Source organism: Dermacentor variabilis, chromosome 8 (genome assembly GCF_050947875.1).
Source record: "Dermacentor variabilis isolate Ectoservices chromosome 8, ASM5094787v1, whole genome shotgun sequence".
NCBI lineage: Eukaryota > Metazoa > Arthropoda > Arachnida > Ixodida > Ixodidae > Dermacentor > Dermacentor variabilis.
In genome coordinates this window covers 93,824,170-93,851,478 of record NC_134575.1, presented here as the reverse complement: position 1 = coordinate 93,851,478, position 27,309 = coordinate 93,824,170, and the positions used below count along the sequence as shown (strand labels likewise).

Below are 27,309 nucleotides of genomic sequence, written 5' to 3'. Positions count from 1 at the left end.
GGCCGACAGCACAATTATTGTCTTTCAACTCGGTTATTCGAAGTGGTCAACATCACTAGCACGATAAATCGAAACACATATTTAAATATTTAACAAACATGCACTAATAAACTTCTTCACTAATTATTTTACCGCACATATTGTAATTTTGGTGAGCTTGGAAGGCTTAAGCACTTGAAGTGAATTTCTAGGATAACACAAGTTTCGAGATGGTGTTTCCCACAGTGTTGGGCGAAATACGTAGGCGGTGCAGTTGCTGTTCTGCTTTAAGGCATAAAACAAAGTTTTGTGAAAAAAGTAAGTTCAACAAACGTGCATCTTTACAGCGAGTTAGATGGCGACTATCTCTGAGTGTTGGCATTTTGGTAATTCATTCCAATTGGACATGCCTTGCAAACTTACCAGCTGCAATTCCGAAATTGCAACATGTGCAGCAAAATAATTAATTAAGCAGATAATTAGTTAATTTTTGTTACGTTTTGATTTCTTCTGCAAGTTATGTCCGCATCTCTCAATAACCCAGCTCAAGGACTACAATGATGTCACCAGCTACAATTTTTTTTCTAGCTCAGTAGAATGAAAAATGTTCACTCCATATTCCGATTTAGTGTTTCTCTTTGGTGGACCTTTTGGTAAAAGAAGGGCACTTGCTTTTGGGTGGCGCTGCGACTAGGCGGGCATCAAGTAAGGCAGTGTGGGAACACTACGCCAGTACGGGAGTTTCAACTAGAGCCGAACTGATGGTCCCAAAGAACACGACTGTGTCATAAGCGTTCATGACGATGAGCAAAACGAGAAGCAGGTGAAAGCAACAGCCAATGTTTCAAAAAGTGCACTCATCATCGTGAATTTCCACCCCCCCCCCTTCCCCGTGTTTTCCCTGGATAAGCGTTCATGACACTCGTGGACACTTTCACGCAGCTGGGGGGGGGGGGGCAGGGGTGGCCAACTTGCGAAACATGACACTGTACAGGGCAACCGCTGGTCATTGTGAATGGTCGCTGTGCTTGTTGAGCCAGCCGCAGGACTGTGTAGAATAACCTGAGCCGCGGCCGGAGTACATTGGGCTTCAGCGAAATGAAATTGTGTGGAGCAGGATTGCGACATGATAAGGAAAGTGTGTATGCAGACAAGTCGTCCTATCGTGTCCGTGGCTGCAGATGCAGGACTCGCAATGCAAGCACCAGTTTTTTATTAATTTTTATTTTTGCACATCACTATGTCACGTTAAGCCGGCGAAATCTCCGAGGTACATTGTATCCTAGGAAAGTGTTGCAGTCTTCCTACTAGAGGAGCGTGAAACGTGAACACAATGGGCATGAAGAAGCAGTTACTGCTGCTGGACTACGAGATTGAGAAGTGTGCTCGCCGATGGGTGAGCAAGGAAGACTGCCTTTCTCCAACTAATTCCATACTCTTTTAGCATTGGCGTAAGTTCCACAGTACTAATATTGCCACTATTTAACGAATGAATTCGATCGCCGGGTGGGTGTCATAGGGGCTTCTATGTTTTCTTGACGTCAAGCGTAGAGCTTTGAGCGAGAGGACCCTTGCCTAGGAGAGGGTGTCAGACAAAGCCGACTTGCTCTAGAAGAACATGAATGAGAAGGTACTGTAAGAAATAAGTCCCTCGAGAGCCGCGAAGAGTGCGCGTGTGACACAGCAGTTATGGCGAGTGGTTGCTACTGAGTTCTTGCCGGTGTACAATGCCTGAGGCCTTCTAGAAATACTGAAGGTGGTTGCACTTTGTATGTTGTTGAGTCATGATTTAACACAAGCTGGTCGAACATAGAGACCCATTTGGGTTGAAAGCGATGAATCTCTATGCACACGCATTTTGCAGAATCATGTAGCGCAGAAAGAAACGCCTGCGAGCTTGGTTGGTGAAGCGATTGATGTGCCGAGAATAAGGACGAATAATAACGGCGGACAAGTAGATAATTGGCAGAAGCGACATAGAAAGCCTCCATTTTTTGTCGTAAGTGGTGCGGCCAGTAACTGTGCCTGTTTGCCTCGGTGTAGGCGATGGTCAGGGAAATAGTTACTATGGTCACATAGAGCCCCAGTAATCTTCTTACTGGTCACGCATGTTCGACGTTGCCATTCTTAGTGCTGCAGTGCCAGCGTGCGAAACAAATAATTTGTTAAAAGCATTAATAATTCGAATGTCCTCTTAGTAGTTCAGTTTGAGAGCGAGATTCCTACTTGTGCTCTTATTGCCCAGAAATTGACCTAAAATGACGTTACTTCAATTAATTATAGCTATGATCGGGCAGTTAACGCAAGCATTCTACAGAAAACTTTTTTTCCGGAGTTACTCAAGTAAACAAGGTATAGTAATAAGCTAACGTCGTAGTTTCCTAACAAGGTGTTCCCTTCTCCTCCAGTAATTCTTACACGACACCGAAAGGCGTTACATGGCACTCTCGAAATTGAGAAATTCTCTCCGTCAAGAAATTGGAAAGTATGTTTCGTAATTGCGTTTATACTCTTCCTACTGTGTCCTTTCTTCTCTGTTTGACTAATGACGCTATGCCATTACCAAACTTCATAATGTGGAGGAGTAACAATTAGTAAGCAGATGTTAAATTGGGAAATCGTCTCTAACGCGTGAGGTAATAGTAAATGGGGAAAAATTTGGGAACAGTCCGTTACGGAAGGTATATTGAGCCATATATACTGATTCAATGGTTAAGCAATAAATTTTGCTGCGGGAAGAAGAAAAATAAAACTTCTTTATAAACACAATGTGCGAACCCAAGCAATCACTGCATATAATATTATAATATTCAAATATTATTTCAAGTTGCATAAATGCGGCACATCACTGCTCGCGATTTCATTACAATTTTATCCTCTTAACCCGTAGTTTTATAGCCACTGCTGGATTAAGAATCACATGATCCACAAATACCGGGAGCGGGTCCGGGATGTCTCCGGCGAGCGAAATCTCGAAATCCCTTATTAATCTATACAGCGCTGTCTTCAGCGTGACTATTGCTAGCCTGTGCGCTACACACATCCTGGGTCCAAGGCCGAAAGGGAAGTAGCAACAAGCCACACTGTCTCGCCGTGCTGGCGAGAAGCGGTCCGGTATGAAGTGGTTTGGTTCAGGCCAGATCTCTGGGTTCCTGTGGACGTGCCATGGTGGCGCGAAAATGCTCGTTCCCGCTGGAATGAATCTGCCCAGTATGGTGGTGTCCTCGACACACTCTCGCATTACGGCGATCGGAATTGCCGGGTACAAGCGCATCCCCTCTCGAACGACCATGTCGAGGCGCTCGAGCAGCATGACATCGTCTTCATCGAGTTCGCTTTTTTCGCCTCGCTGATGTGACGAGGCCTTTGTCAGATCTGTTCGCTCGGCAAGTTTTGTTTCCGAAAATCCGTACTCGGAATTCTGGCTCGCATTTTTCGGGTTATGCGAGCTGTGGGAGGGTGAAAAGCCGGGAACGTTATCTCTTGGTTGGCATCGTTTCTGTTCGAGTTCCCGCTTTTCTTCAAGATTGCTTCTGTCACATTCCACTTCAGAGTTTGTGTGAGCACGGAGCCGTCTCTCAATTTCAGCTCGTACTTTCTGCTGCTCTTCTGGGTGCTTGGCGAGAAGGTACAGCAGAAAACCCAGAGAGAGAGAAGTTGTGTCGAAGCCAGCTAGAGTATTCATTGCGAGGTTACATAACAAAGTGTGGTCATCCATAAAACGGGCGTTAGTGCTTGCTGTGAGCGGAAAATTACCAATGCCTTCTTGAGCGTCGAGAATGTGCTGGAGCACATCAACTTTTCGCTCATTTTCTCCCCTCCTTCGTTTGTGTATAATAATCAGCGTATGCTCCATTACCTTCTGCACTGCTTTACAGAAAGATGTAAACGGATAGAGGCACTGAAGAATGCTATGGAGGCCGGGATAGGCAAACGCGCTCTCAAACAGCGCATTGTCGGCTTCTTTGAATATAACCTCGAATGATTTGTGTACGGGGTCATCACTCTTCGGTTGGCGGTTGGCCTGTAACAAAGCAGAAGAAAATATTATTATATGTAAGTTCTGCAATCAATGACTCTACTTATAGGAGTTTTGTGCTGTCCAGGCATTGCTGCGGAAACGCCTGCCAGCAACAGCCTCCACGTGGTGTTAATTGGTATCACGTTACAAAACTCAACGCCCTACTGTTGAATGCAAGGCGCCGCAATATATCGGCTTGTCTGAGCTGCGCTCCGTTAGAGATTTTGAAGAATATCGTGCGTGGGAGGCTTCTTAGCATTCATTCTTTCGCGAAGGAAGGAACGTGCTCCGCTGAATGTGTACATTGCGCGCAAGAAGTCGTACACGCGGTCCCGCTGCGCTGCCGCTTTCGATTATGCACAGCGGTAGTGGCACGAAGTCAAGCTGCAACGGATAACTGTCGCAATGTGTGCTTATTCGCCTAAGGAGCATCAACTCAGAAATGTGGCTCCGACACAATGATGAAATCAACTAATGGAAGTAAAAAATAAATATGCTGGTAGCGTTCGCGCCCTGCTAGCCTCTCACCACTTATGGCGCTTGCTGACTCTGCCTTAAGGCGGAACCGCATGGCGCGATTTCAGGCGCGATCGGAGCGCGGATGGTGGGATGCGCGCGTCATTTTGACGCGTGCCCAGCATGATCCGTCACTAAATCGCGCCGCCGCGTGCGGCTGATCGGAGTAGAAAAAAAAAAACGCGTCGCGGGGCGCGTCCGCCAATAAGACTTAAGGTAAGTCACGTGGTGTTTGGTCACGTGGCATTTTGGGTTTTTTGTTTTGCTACCAGATGGCCCTGCTCTCTGCACATTTTTTTTTTCTCGGCACAACTGGCGGACGCGTTGAAGGAAACACGTGCGACCGCGATGCGGAAGGTACATAGTCGCAGTTTCGCACACCATTCTACAATCTTGCTGTTTGAAATGAAGCTTGATAATACACTTTGGAAGAATATGTCGCTGTCTAATTATCCGAGGACTGTTTTTATTGTAATGTTCTCTAAGTTTAAGGGCATGTAATATATGCAGTAAAAAGACTATTCATGTCGTTGGGAGTTAGGTTGTCTGGCAACACGGAAAACGCTGCGCGAAAGCACCGCTCCTTTTTTTCGTACGGGTGCTCGCGCGTACGCGGCAACGCGGGCGTTTGGCGCGCGTCTCGTTTTTCGCTCGCCGAAAATGCGCCATGCGGTTCCAGCTTCAGCCTACCTGCTCCAAGCAGGCTCATGCGGCAGATACAGATTTTCCGACAGGAATCATCGGTAAATGTTGTGATTGAGTGGTTTTCTTGGGGCGCACGCTGGCATTTTGTTTTTAATGAGCAAAGAGTTTAAGGGCAGTTTCTATCACTCTATGATGTAGCAGTACCCTGGAAAGCACTCAAATTTATGCTCGCTGATAACAGAGTGGTCGCTACGAAACTCCTGACTGGAACAAGGGTTGGCAGAATGACTTCCATCGGAAGAAATCAACACCGACGCATGCAGAGTCTACTACTGTACATATCTCATCATACTGTCTTTAAGAGTGAGAGGCTTTCTACCAAACTTAGAGCCCTATTTAAGGCCTCTTCACTGTGATTCAAGAAGTACGTTTCTCAACGGAGCTCTGGAACCAAAACTGAACTTAAACCCAGAGCCACTCCAGGTGTTTCTAAATTTCAAAAAATGAACAATTTTTAAATAAGTGCAGACATTGAGACTGTCTTCTTGCCAATTTCGGTTCAACTGATAGACTGGGATAACCTCGAAATATTATGATGTGCATTCCTTCCAGTGCCTCAAAATCCTGACCTCCCGACAGAAATTTGTAAACTGACATGGGCGACTTTCGGTTCGACAAGGTGTCTCTTTCACCTCGCAGACACCGTGCGTCACCATTTCTCAACTGCCGCCCATTATACACAAGTAGTAATTAGCACAAGCCACCATCATCTCCTGAATGCTGGCGCATATGACATTCTTATCGATCTAAAGAAACAGTACTGCATTCTGCGAAGAATGCAAATGGTGGAAAAGGTGCTGAAAAAACGTGCGACGCGCAATAGCTAAAAGAGCCCCGCTGCCACTTAGCCAATAGGTCATCTGCCTGGTGAGAAGGTAACACATGCACCATGTTTTGATGTTACAGGTGCAGGCTTGTCTGGAGCACAGAAATCATATATCGTCCATTTCAAGTGTGCAGTTACGCATGCAATTCACATTGAACAGCTGACCAACAAGTCGACCACAACCTTCCTGTTGAGGTAAATTCCATCGTTGAAGAGGAGCCCATCGAGCCATCTTTTCTAGCAGCGTCATGACATCCCATCACTCTTATGGGTACCTAAGGAGACTGTGGACAATGCTAAGAGAAGACATTTTGAACTTCTTTACAAGCGACCTGATTCGCTTGAAGTATAAAACTGAGGAGGCCGCTCGCTCGGACGGATTGTGGGAAAGAAAGGCTGCGGCGGCCGCACTTCGATGGGAGCGAAATACGAAAACACGCGTGCACTTAGACTCAGTTGCACGTTAAAGGTTCCCTAGTGGTCCAAATTATTCCGCAGTCTCCCACTACGGCGTGGCTCAAATCAAATCGTAGTTGTCCCGGGAGACCACATAATGCATTTTTTTTGTACAAATGGTTGATCCTGTGAAATTATTAAAGCAAATGTTGGGAAACCGTTACGGCAACTTCTAAAACCACACAATAATAGTAATAAAATTTCGGCCTGTCGCCAACTGTTCACCCCTGACCTACGTCTACGCGGATGTGAACACATTCGAATCTGTAATGCCATCTCACTTTCATGTAGGAAAGCGATTTACCACTCTTTCTAGCGGCAGTTCCACTAGAGGCGCGGCTCAGCCACGTTGTCAACTCACTCGTCGCTGGCACTACAGTCAAAGGATGACCGACCAGTTTTGGCGTTGGTGTCAAAACCATGTGTCACGAGTCTCCCATGAGTACACTTCGCTATGCCGTGTCCGTGAGTCGCACGAAAGACAGGCACTCTTTTTGTTCATTTTCTGGCAAGATGGAAGGATCAGACCCTGAGAGGTGTGAATGCCGAATAGAACGACCTTCAAACGATCAATTCAATTGCTGTATCCAGTGGAATACACAGGCAAATAACGTGAAGTTCTTTCTGGGGGTAGTATGAAGTAACTACGAATTTAAGGCTCATTCCTTTCGGCAACTGGCTACCCCGTACTCTCTAGAACACACTCTATAACGGCTATTTCCATCAAAAAAGTATGCAGAAACTTTACTGAAATTTTCTAACTATGCATAAGCATGCCAACAAAATTTAGCTGGCCCACCCTCAAGGTTCAAGTTGGCTCGCCCCCAAATTTAAGTTGCCCAACTCCCAAACTTCCAGTTAGTCTAGCCCCAACTTTCAAGTTGACCAACCTCAAATTTTCAGTTGCGCCACAGTTGGCCCACTCCCAAATTTCAAATTGGCCCTACCCAAATTTTAAGCTGGCCGTAAAGGGTTAACATCGCCTGGGGATGGCCACAGAGAGAACAGGACACAGCGCTAAACCCATTAAGATGCTTTACCAACTAGCCCACCAAGCCATTCTTGAAACTTGATACACCCCCAAATTTCAAGTTGGTCTGACCCCAAATTTAAGGTTAGCCCGCCCCCAATTTTTTGTTGGGCCACCCCTAAATTGCAAGTATACCGACCCCTAAATTTCAAGTTGGTCGACCTCTAAGCTTTAAGTTGACTCATCCATACTATAAAGTTCCCCACGAATTTTCTGCGAAGTCCTATGTATCCCTATGGTTATGAATAAATATGTTCACATGGCTATTCTCTCTGATCATAGTTTTTTTTCAGTTGGTCCTTACCGCTTATAAAGCTAACAATCACTACATTTCTCCATCATCATCAGGAGCACCAGCTTATTTTATGTCCACTGCAGGACGAAGGTCTCTCCCTGCGATGTCCAATTAACCCTGTCCTGCGCCAAGTGATTCCGAGTAGCGCCTGCGAATTTCTTGGCACCCATTCTGTAACCCCAATGGTCCATCGGTTATCTAACGCATTACGTGACCTGCTCAGCTCCATATTTTGTCTCCATGTCAATTCGAATATCCGCTATCCCCCTTTGCTCTCTGATCCACACCACTGTCTTCCTGTCTCTTAACGTTACGCCTAACACTCTTTCTTCCATCGCTCTTTGCGTCGTGCTTAACTTGTTTTCGAGCTTCTTTGTCAGTCTCCAAGTTTCTGCCACACATGTGATCACCGCTAGAATGCACTTATTGCACACTTTTCGTTTTAATGATAAAGGTAAGGCTTCCCGTCAGGACCTGGCAATGTATGCCTTATGCGCTCCAATTAATTTTTGTTCTTCTGTAAATTTACTTTTCATGATCAGGGTCCCCTGTGAGTAAGTGGTCTAGCTAAGCGCACTCCTTCACAGACTCTAGAGGCTGACTGGCTGTCCTGAACTCTCTTTCCCTTGCCCGGCTATAGATCGTTATCTTTGTCTTCTGCATATTAATCTTCAAACCCACTCTTGCACTCTCTCGGTTAAGGTCCTCAATCATTTGTTGGAACTTGCCCGCAGTGTTGCTGAACAGTACAATGTCGTCTGCGAATCGAAGGTTGCTGAGATATTCGCCGTTGATCATCAGTCCTAAGCCTTCCCATTTTAATAGCTTGAACCCTTCTTCCAAGCACGCATTGAATAGCATGGAGAGCTTGTGCCTCCTTGTCTGATCCCTTGCTTTATGGGTATCTTCCTACTTTTCTAGTGAATTAAGGTAGCTGTGGAATCTCTGTAAATATTTTCCAAAATAATTACGTAAGCGTCCTTTACTCCTTCATTACGTAACGCCTCTACGACTGCTCGTATCTCTACTACAGTCAAATGCATTTCGTAATCTATGAAAACCATATAGAGAGGCTGATCGTACTCTGCGGATTTCTAGATTGCTCGATTGATGACATGGTCCATAGTCCATAGAGATGATTGATCCATAGTAGAGCATCCCTTCTTGAAACCAGCCTGTTCCATAGGTTGAGTTTAAGTCCAGTGTTGCCTTTATTCTATTGAAGACTATATTGGAGAATGTTTTATATTATACTACAAGTAAGCGAATGAGCCTAGATCTTTTCAATTCTTTAATGTCTCCCTTTTTGCGGATTAGTATTATGTTGACATTCTTCCAGTTGTCTGGGGGCCTTGAAGTCGATAGACAGTTCGTATAAAAGAGCCGCCAGTTTTCAAGCATCATGTTCCTACATCTTGATAAAATTGACTGTTATTCTATTTTCTCCTGCCTCTTCTTGCCCGTTTCATGTCTTGCAAGGCTCTTAGAACTTCATCGATAGTTATAGAAGGTGCGCCTGTAACCCTTTCATTACCACTTCGAATGGAGGTAGCGTGGCAGCCCTCGGTACTGTACAGGCCATTATAAAATTCTTCCGCTGCTTTTACTGTATGTTCAAGATTGCTAGTATTGCCTTGCTTATTTTTCAGAGCATACATCTTGCTTTGTCCTACGCCAAGCTTCATTCGCACTGATTTCTTGCGGCGTTCATTTTTTACTGCTTTCTCAGCATTTGTCACGCAATAATTTCGAATATCCCTTATTTTCTCTTTGTTCATCAGTTTGCCAGTTCCGCGAATTCTATTTGATCTTTTGAGTTGCACAATTTCATTCTTTGTCATTTCATTATTGGGTCCTTTTTACTTGGGAGAGCTTACCTACTCGTTGCCTTGGTAGGTTGCCTCCAACTTCAATTGCTGCTTCTGAAGTCAGCCTAGTGACGGTTTCATTAATTACCTATATGTCATCTTCACCTCTCTGTTATAAGCCTGATATTTGTTAGTACTATCCTGAATTGGGCCTGCTTTTACGTTTACTGCGTCTAGGTTGGCCTGTTTCTTCTTGACCAATTTTACTCTTTCTCTCTTCAAATCGAAGTGAATCCTAGACCTTACTACCCCATGATAACTGCACTTTAGCCTACCTAACACTTCTACAGCCTGCAATATGCTGGGATCGGCAAAGAGTAGCAAATCAATTTCATTTCTTGTTTCACCATTAGGGCTTTTTGACGTCCATCTTTCGTTCGTACGCTTCCTGAAGGTGTCCATTATTCGCAGCTTATTCCTTTCTGGGAATTCTACCAACACCTCCTCGCGAGTCTTCCTAGAGTCGCCGCCGTAGTTGCCAATTACTTGTTCACCGGCCTGAGTTTCCTCAATTTTGCATTGTAGTCGCCTGTTACTACAGTATACAGAGCCTGTACTTTTCTCATCGCTAAATCAACATCTTTATAAAACTCATCTATTTGATAATCACCATCACTGGAGGTAGGAGTGTAGGCTTGTACTACCTTTATTCTATTCCTCTTATTTTTTTTCACGACTACTGCCATCCTCTCAATAATGCTGTAGAATTCGACAATGTTGCCCGCTATCCCCTTATGGATTAGGAATCGTACTCCCTACGGCTTATTAACCAGAAGGCCCCTATAGAAGAGGACGTGACCATTTGTCAGCACTGTATAAACCTCAGTAATTCTTCTCACCTCTAAGACCAATGATATCGCAAACCATGCCTGGTCGTCCCTCAAATAGTCCTGCCATGATAGCTTCACTCGAGAGAGTTTGGGTGTTAAAAGTTGCCAGTGTCAGTTTAAAGTGGCGGCCTGCGCGGGTCCAGGTATTCTTAGCACCCTCTGTTGCGTTGTAGGCTTGACCGCCGCCTTGGTCAGGTGCTCTGCAGCTGCTGGGGAATGACGGCCGTTGGTTAATCTAATGAGTCATTTGGGAGGGAGTGACCGATTGCTGTACCAGGAAGGCCAATTTCTGTTCTGGTGAGAGAGTCTTTTGTTGAAGCTTAGTGGGTATTCCTAATTTGGCTATACCTGGGTTAGTGTAGCCCCACTGGCTCTTTGCGTTATTGCCGGTGTCTGGCCCCACTCCAAGCCCGCAGATGTAGTGCCCTGGAGGAGGTGAATTCGAGGTTCCCACCGAGGCAATTAGAACTTATGGCTATGGCAACCGAGCGACCAAGCTACCTCTCTGAGATAACCCTGCACGCTGTGAGGCCACCTTATGCCGGATAATTGCAGCCCAGAGGATCCCACACTCCTGAAAACCAGCTTGAATTATTCGTGATGGGCCACCAGAACAGTCTGGTTCTGAGGCGCGCGTAAACCAGGCGACCTTGAAAGCGACCTTTTTCTATGCTTGGTCAGCGCTTGTATGATGACTCCTTTAACCTACAGCAAACACGTCTACGATCAGTTAGACGTAGATTGTACGCGTCGCGCGGGACATTTACACTATTATATCGATGAAATATCTGAATTTCGCAAATTACGCACTATTGTGCTGATAAAAGGCGTTAAATTTTCCCCCGACAGTTTTTGTTGAGATACTCGCCAAAAGATGCCTACGCATTATTAGCCTTGGTTGGTTTATTTACTTTAAACCTAGCAGGCGGTCTTGGCCTACCATCGTTTCCTCAATCTCCGAGAGTTAATGCCGGAGAATGCCCAAGCAGTGGTAGCCCTGTGGTTATTTGCGAGCATGTTTTGTCAGCTTTCATGTGGCGGTATGATATATATACGACGCCATTCGTGACCAACCTCCCGTCCAAGCACAGTCTTCGTGATCATCTCGAATACCATGCCACGGCTTGCTTCATGGGCGTCAACAATGTCGCCATAAAGGGCAGCTTCGTCGAATTTCTGGACAAGGCCCGTTATGCTGCCGTCGATAATACCAAATAGTTCCTTTACTTTTCCAGCGGAGAAGCAGGCGTTGAACACTGAGCGTACTTTCCGCCACTTGTCTCCTGCAAGAAGCACATTGACATTCATTCAGGACACATCACGACTGCAATCATTGCTTAGCACTGCATTTCTAATTTATGCCTGATATGCGTGCTACCGAGATAACTTCATGTACCCAAGGATAACAGCATCGATACTTCTTGCCCCAGTAAACCAGTGACTACTGTGTTATCAGTGACTACTGTGTTATTCTGCCCAACTCCAGGTCACGGGTTCAATCCCGGCGGCGCCAGTCACATCTATTAATTCGAAATGCGAAAACGCTGCTGCACTTAGATTTAGAGGCACGTGAACAAACTCCAGAGTGGTCAAAATTAATCCGACGATGCCCGCTACGTCATGCCTCATGAACAGGCTGTGGTTTTGGCACAACAGCCTAGAATGAACCTTTTGCGTTGTCACCTCTGCATGGTAGCTGGAAGTAATGGAATATGGTAGCTATGGCAGTGAAAATAATGGAATATCAGACTGAACCATCGTCAGACAAGAACACTTTCTCGTTGTTCGGTCTCCCTTTACATCGCGCTTCCATTCTACACAGTAAACACGACGTACAAAATAGCGCAGTTCACTACCCTTTTAGGCTATCCTATCAATATTCAGCTACGATCTTACGCTCCAACCTAAAAGAGACTAACGGGGGTATAGGAGTTAGTCCTTTGAGGGAATAACGGCGTTGCCACAACCATTATACCTTTAGGGAGCGACGGCAAGACGACGAACTGTTAGCCTTCTAGCAGTTACTATCCTGAAGATGAACCGCTAGTCTCCCCAGTTACTGCCTGGAGTAAGAAATGTTAGTCTCCGCAGTTTTTCACTGAGAATCGACTGCTGGTCATTGCAGTTACTCTTGGAGGACCAACTGTTCATCCTTTCCGTTACTCCGCAGGGGATGAACTGTTCAGCCCTCCATATCTGTAGTTGCTCCTTATGGGGTTAAATTTTTTATGTTGAACATGCTTTTCAGACGCTCGACACAGGACGAGAGCTGCTCGGGTGCTTGCGACACAAGATATCGACAAAATTTAAACAAAGGGACTTTTTTACACGGCAGCAACATGTGTGCCACAAGCACAAGTGTATTTGGCCGCTGAAAGATGTGAACACAAACCATGCCGCCTATTAAATCAAGTATTCTGTGTTCTTTTGCAGAAAAACAATGTGAAATGCCCAGTACAAGGAAATCTGCATTTTCTATACAATCGACGCTTTTACTAAGGAGTGCCGGCGCTTTGAAGCCGGCACATTGTCCAAGCATTGCCTGTCTTCCCAACAGGGCGACAACGTCCTCTTGCGCAGACTACATGGCAGCAGAGCCATCAGTTCCACCAGATCAGGTGACGCGGATTGTACGCCGCGAACTTGAGGTCATGACCCCTGCCCCAGTTCACGCGGGTGACTGGAGCTAGATTACAACATAATTCGTCCAAGCCATTGTCCAGCAGGATCTCGCCAACATAGGCGTGCGCTCGGTGTCCACCGTGGCCTGCGAAACAGAAGCTTTGTAGAGTGCTCCATCATACTATCGAGAGCAGCGATCCGCTACGCGATGTCGCGAACCTGCTGCGCGGAGAACCTCTGAAGATCGATCGATATGCTTTACATGCCACCGTAACGGACACGTCGCCCGTTACTGCGCCACCCGCTGGTCCACGCCGCCTCGAACGCAGTCTACCCCTTGCCGCCGTTCGGAGAGCAACTACTTCCCACCTTAGACGTACCCCATTCGTACTTTCCCAACGCCGATGTTCCCACAAGGACAAAAGTCGCTCCCGGTCGCCGCATGGTCACCAGTCACGTTCGCCTCCAAGTAGTCGCCCGTCGTCTCGCTCACAGCAGAGTCGCCGCCGGTCATCTCAATTTAGCCCTGCACGTGCCTATCAGGAAAACTAAGCAGTGCAGCGTCCAGAAGTGACCCTGCATTTCCGACTCCCCCAAGAAATCATTTTCTGATGCTGCCGACGAGACGAATCTTGTTAGCCATTGACGTTGATGGCTTCACTAGTTCTGAGCTCACCGACACTGGGGCGCACATCTCTGTGATGAGTGCAGAACTTCGGCATCGCCGTCATAAAGTGCTCACGCCTGCCGCCTCTCGCATCCTCAGCGTCGCTAATGGAGGCACTCCTGCCTTTCTTTGTGTGTTCAACGCCCGCGTCTATATTGCTGGTCATACCACTTCACTCGAATTAGCCGTCACTGAGAAGTGCCCCCATGACTTATTCCTTGGCTTAGTTCTTTGTTTTGTCCCATCATGCTACCCTCGTTTACTATGTGATGGGTGTTCTTCAGCTAGAGCTGCTCCATCTTGCCGATATTCCAGCCGACATACCACCACGCTCATGCTCTCGCCATCACGCTCGCTTGTCGCTTTAAGCTGCTACTTACGTTACTTTGACGTCTTCACATGATATTCCCGATGGCGACCACGCCTTGTCTCCGATTACGTACTTTCTGTTAGCCTGTGATGTCGCCCTTACTCACACCATTGTTTCGATTGCTGATAATGCAGTGATCATTCCCTGTCTCTACGACAGCCCGTTCACAAAGGTTATCCCGCAAGGCATATCGTTGGCCACCATTTCCGCACGTGATCGCTGCAAGATTGCCTCTTTGAGTGCAGACGTTTTGCCGCCTTCTTGCTCAGCTAGCTTCGTTCCCTCGTCTCTCCACATGAACAAGATAATCGCTCCCGATCTGACCCAAGCGCAAGCTCAAGATTTCTACCACACTCTGGAATTCTATCGTGCCATCGTTGATTTTGACGGTCGCCTTCCAGGCCCAACGACTGTCGTGACTCATCTAATCGGCGCTGCTGATGCCAACACTATACGCCGGCATCCATATCGCGTATCCCATCATGAACGTCAAGTCATCTGTGATGTGTGGTGCGCGACACGGTGCGGTGTTCGGGACCGTCGAGAGCAGACGACGCTGAGTGCACGCGCGCCGAGCTGGAAAGAGGAAAAACGACGACGCCGAAGAGCGCCCGGCACGTGAACGCGTGGCGCAGGAAAAACAACAAAGGAAAAAAGCAACCAATTAGAAAAGACCACGGGGCGTCGGGCAGCCAATCAGTAAATGCCAAATCGGCCAGACCACGACAAAAAGCGTGGTGCGCTGGCAGAACGGGGGGCGACACGCAAGAGGACACGCAGGGAGACGCCGGGGAGACGCCAGGATCGTCCCAGGAAACGACGGCAGGAGGAGGTCAACCACCGGAGCGGGCGTTGAAGACGGGCCGTCGGGTTCCGGACCCGAGCCCACCAGGACTTCACCCGCCCGGGGCCTCCTGCCAACCTGTTCCTGTGCGTCGCCCGTCTAACTGAGCGTGCCGTCGGCTCCTCAAGGCCGGTGAGCTTCTGCGCCAGTGGGCAAGACGAGAACAGTCGGGCTTCGGGCCCGAGTTCTACGCCAGCTGCCCGGCCAGAACGCCGCCCCGTCTGCCGTGCCGCCTGCTGCCCGAGGCCGGCGTTCGAGCTTCCGTGCCCGTGGGCGAGAGGGGAGCAGTCGGGCTACGGGCCCGAGCTCTCTGCCCGGCCAGAACGCCGCCGCCGTCCACTCCTGCTACCCAGCCGCCAGCGTTACCTCGCCTCGCCAGAGCTGGCGCGCTCCCGGCGCCCGGTCGGTCAGCCTACGCCGCAACCTTTGGTGAGACCGGCGCCACCCCTCCTGCCAGCTTGTCGCCGCGTTGCCGTGTCGAGACTGCGACGCGTCCCCGCCCTTGTGGGCACGCCCAGACTCGCGCCCTCGTTAACCTCGTGCAAGCCCTATAGGAGCGTTCCTTACCGCAATGTTTTCTTGAGTGTGTAATTTAAGCATGTTTTCTGTTTCTTTTTATTTGCTTTATGCTTCTTTTGTGTGTGATTAAAAGTCTTTGTGTGTGCGTCCAAACCAACGGCTTCGTCCTCAATTGGGTTCTCGGAGGCTCCGCCTAAGAGAACCGCTAAAACATTGAGAACACGAACCTTTACCCCATAAGTGGGTCATCACAAATTGGCGTCCGCGACAGGACAAAGCCGTTCGTTTGGATTTTTTATTCTAGCGGCTAGGAACTATGGCTAACACAAGAGACTTGTTAGCGTTAGCCGAGCGCATGGGGCTAGAAGGTGCAGAGTTGAGGGCATGGCTGAATGAGCAAGAAGCGCGTGCGCGAGAAGAACGGGCAGCGGAACGCGAGGCGAAAAAGCAGGAGCTTATATTAGAGGAGAGAAACTTACAGTTACGACTTAAAGTCGCGGAAGCTGAGGGCAATCGTGGCGAGACGAGCCAACGGCAGCTAGAATTGGAGGAGCGAACGCTTCAGTTGCGCCTCCAAATGGCGGCAACGGACGCTGCAAGAACAGCTGACCGAGGACCAGGAGGGAGTGCCCCATTCAGCGTGAATCCTCACAGTTTGATGCCGGGATTCAACGAAAGCCGGGACGACTTGGACGCCTATTTAAAAAGGTTTGAAAGCGTCGCCACCGGACAAGAATGGCCTAGAGACAAATGGGCCACAGCTCTAAGTTTATGCTTGAGCGGAGAAGCTCTGAAAGTCTTCGGACGTCTGTCTCCAGAAGACTCCCTCGACTACGATAAAGCCAAGTTGGCGTTGCTCCAGCGTTTTCGGTTTACGGCGGAAGGCTACCGGGAGAAGTTCCGACAGAGCAAACCCCAAGATGGCGAAACTGGAAAGCAGTACGCAACTAGGCTACTGAGTTTCTTTGATCGGTGGGTGGAAATGTCCAAAACCGAAAAAGAGTATTTGGCACTTCGCAACCTAGTGGTGACGGAACAGTTTCTGAACAACTGTCATCATCGGTTAGGACTCTTCCTACGCGAGAAGAGCTACCGCCATCTAGATGACATGGCCGAAGCTGCCGATAATTTCCTAGAGGCTCAGAGGCAGCCCAATCTGTTAGTGTTCCGGCAGAAATCGGAAGGCAGTAACCCTGCGGGGAAAACCGGAAGCCCATCTGAGAGAGTTCCAATGCGATGCTTCGTATGCGGAAAACTGGGGCACGGGGCATCAGACTGCCGATCTAGGCAGAGGCAACCGTTTTGCGGGTATTGCCGTAAGCCCGGGCATGATGTCAAAGCCTGCACCAAGAAAAATGATCCCCCAAGGACGTCTTGCCTATTGTCGCCAGAAGAGCGCCTGGAAGAGTCAAACGCAGTAGTCGTTGAACAAGACGTAGTTAGCACGGTGAAGACTCCCACGAGGAATGTGGCACGCAAGATGCCAGTGCTAAAGGGCTTCGTCTTCGGACAGACCGCGTCAGTCTTGCGAGATACGGGGAGTAACACGCTGGTCGTGCGTCGGTCCCTCGTACCAGACAAGGCTTTAACAGGTAACACCGCCAAGCTGGTCCTGGCGGATGGCAGCAGCATTGAAATTCCCGAGGCCAAGGTTGCAATTAATTCACCTTATTTTTCTGGTACAGCGGTTGCAAAGTGTATAACAGCTCCTCTATACGATGTTATTGTCGGAAATGTACCAGGCTCACGAGAACCTCATGATCCAGATAAAACCTGGACAAAAAGGCCGAGGAAGCCCATCGAAGATGGTGTAGCAAGCCCGAAAAGAACCAAGGGAGAAGAACATACCCCGGATGCTTGGCTGGTCGGCATCAAGGGCCGAGACCAACGGCCGAAAACATCCACTATCAATATCAGCGCCTTGAAAATAACCAGGCAGGACCTTGCCACGGCCCAGAACAAAGATAAGACCTTAAAGTCTTGCAGAAACAAAGTGGGTCAAGTGTTCCAAGGCAAAAGATTGGCATCCTACTCATTCGAAGTAGTAAAGGGAGTGCTGCATCGTCATTACCGGCTACCCTCGGGCAGAATGACTGAACAAGTGGTAGTACCACAAGGATTACGCCGCCAAGTGCTCGCTTTGGCGCACGAAAACCTTAGATCAGGGCACCAAGGAATTAAGGGAACAACTGATCGGGTTCTGGAATCCTTCTACTGGCCAGGAGTCCAAGAAGCAGTGAGAAGATTCGTACGCTCTTGTGACACTTGCCAGCGAACGTACCCTAAGAGCAAGATACGCCAGCTGAAGGTTGGTGACCGTGCCCTTATCCTGCTTCCAACGACGGCCAACAAACTGTCGATGCAGTGGAAGGGGCCTTTCTTGGTCACAGGAAAGAAAAGCAACTTTGATTACTGGCTGGACTTGGGACACACTACAAAACTGTTCCATATTAACATGCTGAAGCGCTATGAAGAGCGTGAACCCGACAGTTCCCCACAGTCAGCATCATGCATCGTGATGGAGGAGGGCGAAACGGACACCCCAATACCTACCTTCACAAGAAGTGAGGGCCCGGGTACAGAAGCAATTAAGCTTGGCGATGATCTTCAAGAAGGTCAATGTGCAGAACGTCGTGGGGCGGACTACATCAGTAGAATACAGGGGAAACTACAACCCTGCGCCTCTAGAGGTTATTGTTACCATTCCAAGGTTATGTCATCGCAATGCCATGCTGTTAGTGTTTGATACTAGTTTCTTGGTTTTTTTTTCCCTTGGTGTGCTTTATTTCATTGTGTTTTCCTTTAATGTCTTATCTGCGTGCTCAGTGAACTGTGCATTGAAACATTACAGTGCGTTCTTGTGAACGGACAATGACTGCACTGTTGTGAACTGTGTCGCGCACTGAGCGGCAGTTTTTCTTCCGAAAAACTTGTTAAAAAAGGGGCTTATGTGATGTGTGGTGCGCGACACGGTGCGGTGTTCGGGACCGTCGAGAGCAGACGACGCTGAGTGCACGCGCGCCGAGCTGGAAAGAGGAAAAACGACGACGCCGAAGAGCGCCCGGCACGTGAACGCGTGGCGCAGGAAAAACAACAAAGGAAAAAAGCAACCAATTAGAAAAGACCACGGGGCGTCGGGCAGCCAATCAGTAAATGCCAAATCGGCCAGACCACGACAAAAAGCGTGGTGCGCTGGCAGAACGGGGGGCGACACGCAAGAGGACACGCAGGGAGACGCCGGGGAGACGCCAGGATCGTCCCAGGAAACGACGGCAGGAGGAGGTCAACCACCGGAGCGGGCGTTGAAGACGGGCCGTCGGGTTCCGGACCCGAGCCCACCAGGACTTCACCCGCCCGGGGCCTCCTGCCAACCTGTTCCTGTGCGTCGCCCGTCTAACTGAGCGTGCCGTCGGCTCCTCAAGGCCGGTGAGCTTCTGCGCCAGTGGGCAAGACGAGAACAGTCGGGCTTCGGGCCCGAGTTCTACGCCAGCTGCCCGGCCAGAACGCCGCCCCGTCTGCCGTGCCGCCTGCTGCCCGAGGCCGGCGTTCGAGCTTCCGTGCCCGTGGGCGAGAGGGGAGCAGTCGGGCTACGGGCCCGAGCTCTCTGCCCGGCCAGAACGCCGCCGCCGTCCACTCCTGCTACCCAGCCGCCAGCGTTACCTCGCCTCGCCAGAGCTGGCGCGCTCCCGGCGCCCGGTCGGTCAGCCTACGCCGCAACCTTTGGTGAGACCGGCGCCACCCCTCCTGCCAGCTTGTCGCCGCGTTGCCGTGTCGAGACTGCGACGCGTCCCCGCCCTTGTGGGCACGCCCAGACTCGCGCCCTCGTTAACCTCGTGCAAGCCCTATAGGAGCGTTCCTTACCGCAATGTTTTCTTGAGTGTGTAATTTAAGCATGTTTTCTGTTTCTTTTTATTTGCTTTATGCTTCTTTTGTGTGTGATTAAAAGTCTTTGTGTGTGCGTCCAAACCAACGGCTTCGTCCTCAATTGGGTTCTCGGAGGCTCCGCCTAAGAGAACCGCTAAAACATTGAGAACACGAACCTTTACCCCATAAGTGGGTCATCACATCATCCAGAACGACGTCAACGAAATGTTTACAAAAACAGCATAGCAAGGAACGTGTCATTGCCTACGCTAGTCGCCTTCTTTTATCGTCCGAACGGAACTTTTCCATCACTTAACGCGAGTGCCTGGCTTTAGTATGTGCTGTCACCAAATTTTGACTTTACTTGGTTGACCAAACTTTTTCTTTGGCTTTCTCTGTGATTACAGACCGCCATGCCCTTTGGTGGCTCTCGTCGTTGAAGGATCCTTCGAAATGTCTCGGCCGCTGGGCACTACCGCTCGATGAACACTCGTTTGTTGTGCACTACAAATCTTCATCATTTTACCAAGACGCAGATTGCTTGTCACGCCACCCTGTCGATGTTTCCCACTTCAATAATCCTGACTCAGACGCCTACGTTGTGGTCCTTGCTTCAGATGATATCCCTACCAAATAGCCACGAAAAGCGCCTTTGTGGCTGCTCATCGACCGTTTACCCGCTCCATCACCGGACCATATTGTTCACCTGTTTCAGCTAGACGATAGCGCTCTCTGTCGTCGTAATCTCAGCTCAGATCGCCCGGAGGTTCTGCTTGTCCTACTTCACCATCTACGCTCCAGCGTTCTTCACCAGCTTCACGACGTACCAACTGCCGGACACCTAGGTGTCTCGCCCGCATCTGGCATCGGTATTTCTGGCCTGGCATGTACCGTTCTGCATGCCGTTACGTCGCTGCTTAAGAGCGCTGCCAACGGCGCAAGCGCCCTTCAGCGCTGCCTGCAGGCCATCTACGACCAATCGATATCCCTGCAGAGCCATTCTTCCGCGTCGGCCTTGATGTATTAGGCCATTTCCCCATGTCCTTTTCTTGAAATAAATGGTTTGCGGTCGCGACAGATTACGCCACGCGCTTCGCAATCACCCGGGCATTGCCCCGACAAGCTGTTCCACAGATGTCGTTGACCTTCTTCTCCGCCACGTAATTCTACATCATAGCGCCCCACAGCAGCTCCTCACAGATCAAGGGAGGTACTTCCTCTCATAAATGGTAGATGTCCTCCTGCGTGCTTTCTCAACAGAACATAAGCTCGTCACCGCTTATTATCAAAATAGACGAATGGACTCACCGAGCGCCTGACCAGAATGCTGACTGAGATCGTGGCCCTGTATGTTTCACCGGATCCCTGTGACTGGGCCAGCACGTTACTATTTGTTAGCTTCGCGCACAATTCGTCACGGCATGACACCGCTGGATATTCTTCATTTTATTTACCGTTTGGCCGACATCATGCATTGCCATTCGAGACTTTCTTTCCTTTGGCGCTTCACTCGCCTACTGAATACGCCAGTGACGTCCTTGGTCAAGCCCGTACAGCTCGTCAACTTGCCCACTACTGACTCTGTGCTTAGCAGGATTCCCGAAAGTCCCGTTACGACAGCCAACACAGAAGTGTACACATATGCCTGGCTCTCTGGTCCTTCCGATGGCCGCCATGCCACCGCGTTGGCCTATCAGAGAAGCTCCTGCCACGTTACACCGGGCCCTAAAAGCTTCTGTAACAACTCGGTGACGTCAATTACGAAAACAAACACATGAGCCTTGCGTGCACGTGGGCTGGATCAGACAAATATTGTCGAATTATACCTTATATATATATATATATATATATATATATATATATATATATATATATATATATATATATATAAGGTATAATTTTTTTGTTGAAAATATGTAGAAATATTTTTGTTGTCACCTGTGATTTCTGGAATGAAACATCCACAACATTTCGGTATTGGTGGTGGCGTAGAAAAGGATATTTCTCGTATTTTCTGCTCACCTTGGGACATCACAACGAAAGAAAACTATTATGGCAGCAATAATAGTACCAAGATGACGCGCTCCCTGAACCTTATGGCACATTGTAATAACTCCAGTGATGCACACAATGAGTGGTCGAATAGAGCGCTCCGTTAGAACAAAAGTTTCGTGTGTCGTGGCCAGCATAAGAGCTATCAATCTGGAGGCAAAACATTGTCTAGGAAAGGACGAAAAACGAAGAAGAACAGGCTATTATAAGACGAGGGTGTCAGGTGACAGTACTAACCTCGTAATAGAAGCAATCCAGTTTTAAGTGGTTCCACTTCGAGAGCATACATTGGCCGGTCCTGGAATACCTTGGTAGCCTTGATGAAGCATTCTTTGATTAGCTCGACATCAGTGACAACCATGAAGGGTTTGTCGCCTAAATATATACCAAACACCTTGCCATAGTGTTGAATCCACTGATCCATTACCTGCAGTTCAAAATATAATCGATTTTGGTACACGTCATAAGAAGAAGGCATCTTTTATTTAAGCACAAGAGATAGAGTATAAAGGGAAGTAAAGACAGGGAAGTTAGCCAGTGTAAGTGCCAGCTGGCTACCCGGTGCTGGCGAAAGGGTTAGAGGGAATGAAAGGTGATACAAGAAACAAAAAAAAATGAAGTGAGAAATTCACACAATAACAACATGCTACGCGCTACAACTTTTAAAGTCGGTCGCACAATTCATAAGTCCTTAAGAACTTGAGCAGAGATCTGAAGGCGTCGAGTACCGAAACCCGTCTGGAGCAGTGTCCCAGTGTTGAGAGCCCTGCTTATGACAAGTGTGGCTGCGAGCATCAAGCACCCCCTCTCTGGCTCTTCCCATAACGGATATTTGTGGATTTATATGACCTGCAAATGCTCATGGTGGCGGCGCCCTTCCTCTAACTTGCGATTTTCTCGCGCCGAGGTGGCTGAGTTATCAGAAATTGGCCACGCAAGATATAAAGGAGCTCACCTGAATACGATCTTTCTTCAGTTGTTTCCAGTTGCCCCATAGGAGATCCGGTCTCGGCCCCGGTACACCATGCCTTTCAAATAGACCGTGCCGGTGACGTCGCCGTATCACCCAAGCGAAAGCGCCGCACACAGCTAGGATAAGCGCTGCTTGCAGGAGCATCACGCGCGTCGAAACCCTTTGAACGTCTTTACCGGGAGGTGTCGGCAACTTTAGCCTGGAATATACTGATAAGTTCGGATAACAATTTTAGAACCACACGAACCATGCGCGACTGAGAAGACAGCTGAACATCACGAACTACGTAATGACAGGCGCTGTGATGGCAACAGTGCGTGATGTACAGGTGCTAAGCTGCTCTCAGTAAGTGCGTATCGAGATTTTCCTAAACATAATCACTATGAATACACACCTTGCCTTTACGTTCTTGCAGACACCAGGTCTGCCTTCCCATTTGGCCTGAGCCGGTTTTACAACCAGAAATATCGCCTCTTAAAACTGAAGTTCAACTGTCCTATGGAAAAATGAATTCGATTTCAATTTTTAAGGACAGACGCCAGCGCTGGTGTTTCTCCGTATTGTTTAACAACGCCATGAATAGCGCGGCGGTGTTTCCTGCCGACTGCGTTCCGGCACGCACGATTTGTCAGCTGTATTGCGGCTCAAACATTCTTCCGTTTGAAACATAGCGGTAATTTTGCCGCGGATAAGTGTTATGCACTAAGGTCAATCTTTGTGTATTGGCACAGACGTAAAGTACGATGCTTCCGTGTTGATCTGTATCCACCCTTTGTAGCAATTGTCATGACTGGGTGGATGCCGCATTTCCCCTTTATTAACAACATACACTATCTTCCCTACATGGAAGCCATGGCAGAGCGCCTACGTCCTTGGCGGTGTAGCCGGTCAGCTGGACTCAAGGTCCGGCCGCCGCATGAGGAAGGCGAGCTCCGGTGGGGCTATTCTCCCGACCCCCGCCCCCCTTCACCCCACCAAGGACATGTAATACATTTTTACCTCTCTCTCTACGTGCTACACGCGAGCGATTTCATCGAGGTGCGGTCATGAAGAGGCGGTTGCCGGTGGTCAGCATTGCAGCCTTCCAAAAGATTTATCCTTAGTAGCTTATGGCGTTTTGCAGGTCAGAATGCTAAGTATTTTATGCTTCTTTGTACGATCCAAACAGCCCGCAATTTCTCAGCACTATAACAATAAATATATCTGTTTTGTGATTGCCGTCCAACGCTCATGTTCGTGGAAGGCGTCTCCATACAGCTGAGAGAGACGCCTGCTGAAATAGGAAGTTGTGCGTTTATCCCTAAAAGCGGATTGGGTTCTGTGAACGTTCAGCAAAGAATACATATGAACTTAATCGATACGCAAACTGTTACGCTGCGCAATAAATAAAAATTTTGTTGATATGAAGTCCAGTCAAACCTCGATATAACGAACATCAATTTAGCGAAATGCGTGATGTAACAGAGTTGTAACTTAACGAAATTTTCTGTCATTTCAATCCTGTACTTCGACCCTGTATGGCTAGTAAATCTAGAAAGAGACTATGTCGACCGAGGTAAAAGCTATTACAAGCGTCTTTCCGTGTGAAATGTTTGAGCCGCAATACCGCTGTCAAACCGCGCGTGACGGGGCGCAGTCGGCAGGAAACACCGCCGCGCCATTCATGGCGTTGTTAAACAACTCGGAGAAACCCCAGCGCTGGCGACCCTTCTGAGGAAGAGGGATGGGAAGGAATTGAACGCTCGACAACGTGATCAAGAACGCCGTTTGGGTGGGGGGAGGAGAGGGCAAGAACGCGCGCCTATCTGCCTTGTCCTCCGCGCGTGCGTCCGTGCGTGCGCCACGCGCCGTGCCGATCTTGGAGGTAATGTATGCGTGGCGTGCCGAAATGGATGGTGCCTTCACGAGCATTTTGTTGTTTCCGCGCGACCAGTGTTGGCGGTCGCGTAAGCACCAGTTTCCATGTCACGGTGTGCAGCGCTCGCTCGCGTTGGGACTGCCAGTTCGTGGTCATCGAGTGAGATCTGTGAAGATGGCATGATTTGCCATCGAGTGAGGTCTGTGACACCGACGAAACTGCGAACTTACTTCGTGCAGTCTCCACCTTCCTGCCGAAGCTGACATTTTTTGACGCAGGACCAATATGCGTGTTTCTTTTTGCACTTTTTCTTTTTAATTTGTGGGTGCCGGCAGCAGGCGCTAAGCGCTGTCAGCTACGGCGCCCTAGATTCACAGCGCCGCGCGACGCGACGCACGCAAATCTCGGATACCATGATCCACGTTGATGCATTGCTCTCAGTGCGATGCGCACCGACCACACCGTTGCTCAAAACACTCTATTATTTATTTATTTATTTATTTTAAATACTTTCAAGGCCCGTAGGCGCTACAGAAAGGAGTGGTACATATACATAGAAAAAAAAATGCAGATGAATGAATAAAACATTTGTTAGATGGCATGGAGAACAGCAGTCTTGAACCCCGATGAGTCTATAATAGTAGCGACCGATGCGGGGAGGTGGTACCAGTCATTGCAGGTGCGAGGTAAAAAAGAGTAATAGTACGCGTTCGTGCGACAAGATGGCACGAAAACTTTGTGAAGGTGATCGCTGCGGGATGAAAAGTAGGAAGGACGAGTAAGAAGTTTTGCTTTTAATACCAGGTTGTGGTAAATCTTGTGGAAAAGGCAGAGGCGACTGTATGCACGACGTACTGAAAGTTCCGGTATGTTAAGGGTTTGCTTCATGAGTGTTACGCTAGCATGACGAGAGTAATTAGATAGAATAAAGCGGCACGCGCGGTTCTGAATGGCTTCGAGGAAGAGGGTTAGTGATACTTGAGGGGGATCCCAGATGGCCGAGGCATACTCTAATTTTGATCGAACGAGTCTTTTGTAAAGCGTCAGTTTTAAAGATGCAGGAACGGCGTAAAAGTTTCTGCGTAGGTAGCCTAGCGTGCGATTAGCGTTAGAAGTTATAAATTCAACATGCTTGTGCCATGATAGATTGTGAGTGATGTAAAGGCCGAGATACTTGTAAAAATTAACTTGACTGAGAGGAGCGCTATTCAGAAAGTGCATCAGTACATCAAGTACATGTACAAGTACATGAGCCAACCTTCTTGGTATTTTTTTTAATTGCTTACAAAGCAGGTATTATCCATCCGTAATGCTCTGGGAATTTGTTAAGTTGTACTTAACGCGAAAACTTTAAAACGTCCGATTGACGAAATTCGTGATTTAACGAAGTTTCTGGCTGCAAGTACCACTTCGTTACATCGAGGTTCGACTGTAGTTGTTTCTAGTGTAGGTCTCGTCACAGCGAAATTGGTTATACCAAGAAGTACAATATTCCGCCGATAATTTGGGCAAGGTTGTGCAACTTCCGGCAGGAGAAGTGAAAGGACGATAACAGAAGTGCTGCAATCTACCTCATCGACCGTTCGCGCCTGATGGCTAAAGCTGATGTAGTAGTCGTTACGTAGTAATTGCGCGTGACACAGTCTACGTACTTAGAAGGAAACCCAGTAGAGTTGGATTTTGGAGGAAAACCAACAGCCTTTATTGTCCTTGCGTACGCATAATCAGGAAGGGCGAATCCAGCAGACATAAGTGGCATAGAAGACAGGTAGGTTAACGAAGGTTGCGCCCGCTTCGCTACCCCACCCATGAGAAAATGGAAAGAAAGCTAAGAAAGAAAAATACTTGTGCTCTAACCATCAGATGGAGATTCATTCACGTATACGGCCACAAGCGATCCTCTAAATCAGGCAATGCATAAGCACTTTGCCGGCCTTGTACATACTTAATGTCTGCGGCCCAGGCCCTTGGACCTCAGCCGCCGAGAGGGGCCTGTCGTGCAAGTGGCTAAATCTAGTGTGCAGAGCTTACCGTTGCGAATGGTAGGTTGAACAGTGTCACGGAGTGTCACGGTCATACAAAATTTTGCCCGGGGCAGAATTGCTGAATCCACTCTTAATATTCTTAGTAAGAACACCTCCCCAGATAGGCATATTGAATTGATTTGGGTACCGGCGCATTCTGGCAACCCAGGAAAGGAGGCGGCTCATCAGACAGCCCGAGGTTTAGTCCGCCGGGGGGTGGGCGCCTCTGCACTGGGGACAGCCAAGGATATGATAGCCTAATTTAATTTCAGTATCTAACCCACCATTACCCCCTTGAACGAAGGAGGTTTGCGCCAACACATAATAAGCTCAATAAAGAGCATGAAATCACCAGGAGAGACTGCAAACAAACTCGTTCCCTAACCCGGTGGTTCTCTCCCATATGTTTCCATCACCATTTTCTCCTGATTGCATACTGTGCGATGAAAGAGCTACGCTCAACCATATACTCTGGGGATGCAAAGAAGATCCCCCAGCTCCAGAGTTAGGGGAAATCCTGCTTCCAGATGACTGGGAGACCCTGCAGCGCACCTCGGACCCGAGCATCCAAGACCGGATCCTGAAGCGCGCCTATGAGGTCGCCACTAGGCTTGACCTGCTGGCCATCTAGTAGGGCAATGTACCCCAGCCATACATAGCTATCCGACAAAATAAAAGTTTCTTCCCTCTCTCTCTCTCTCACTCACATGTTCAGTCCATACCAGGCAATTCCTTTATTTAGCCGGTTAAATTTCATGCCACCGTCTTGTGTGTGACGTCATTAGTGACGTCATTATTTCCGCTTTCTATTTCCGGGCTTTCAGGAATTTCGCCAAAGTCGTGCTCACGTGGGGGGTCTCTAAATTCTACAATTATGTGCTCTGGTGTGCGGTAATATGTGGTTTCTAATTAATTATAATTATTCCAGGTGCTTCAGGAACTCAACTTGTATCTAATCGAATGCTCTGATATGATATCTACAACGAAAAC

At 48.4% G+C, this 27,309-nt stretch overlaps 1 protein-coding gene across 1 annotated transcript; it reads right to left on the bottom strand.

Moving 5' to 3' along the window:
* Window positions 1–1,554: 1,554 nt before the first annotated feature.
* On the bottom strand, window positions 1,555–22,581 carry LOC142591488 (cytochrome P450 3A31-like). Its single transcript, XM_075703816.1, has 4 exons — window positions 22,420–22,581; window positions 21,702–21,891; window positions 2,915–3,717; window positions 1,555–1,587 (listed from the first exon to the last, which is right to left on the bottom strand). The coding sequence occupies exons 1-4, from the start codon at window positions 22,579–22,581 to the stop codon at window positions 1,555–1,557; spliced, it is 1,188 nt and encodes a 395-aa protein (XP_075559931.1).
* Window positions 22,582–27,309: the final 4,728 nt, after the last annotated feature.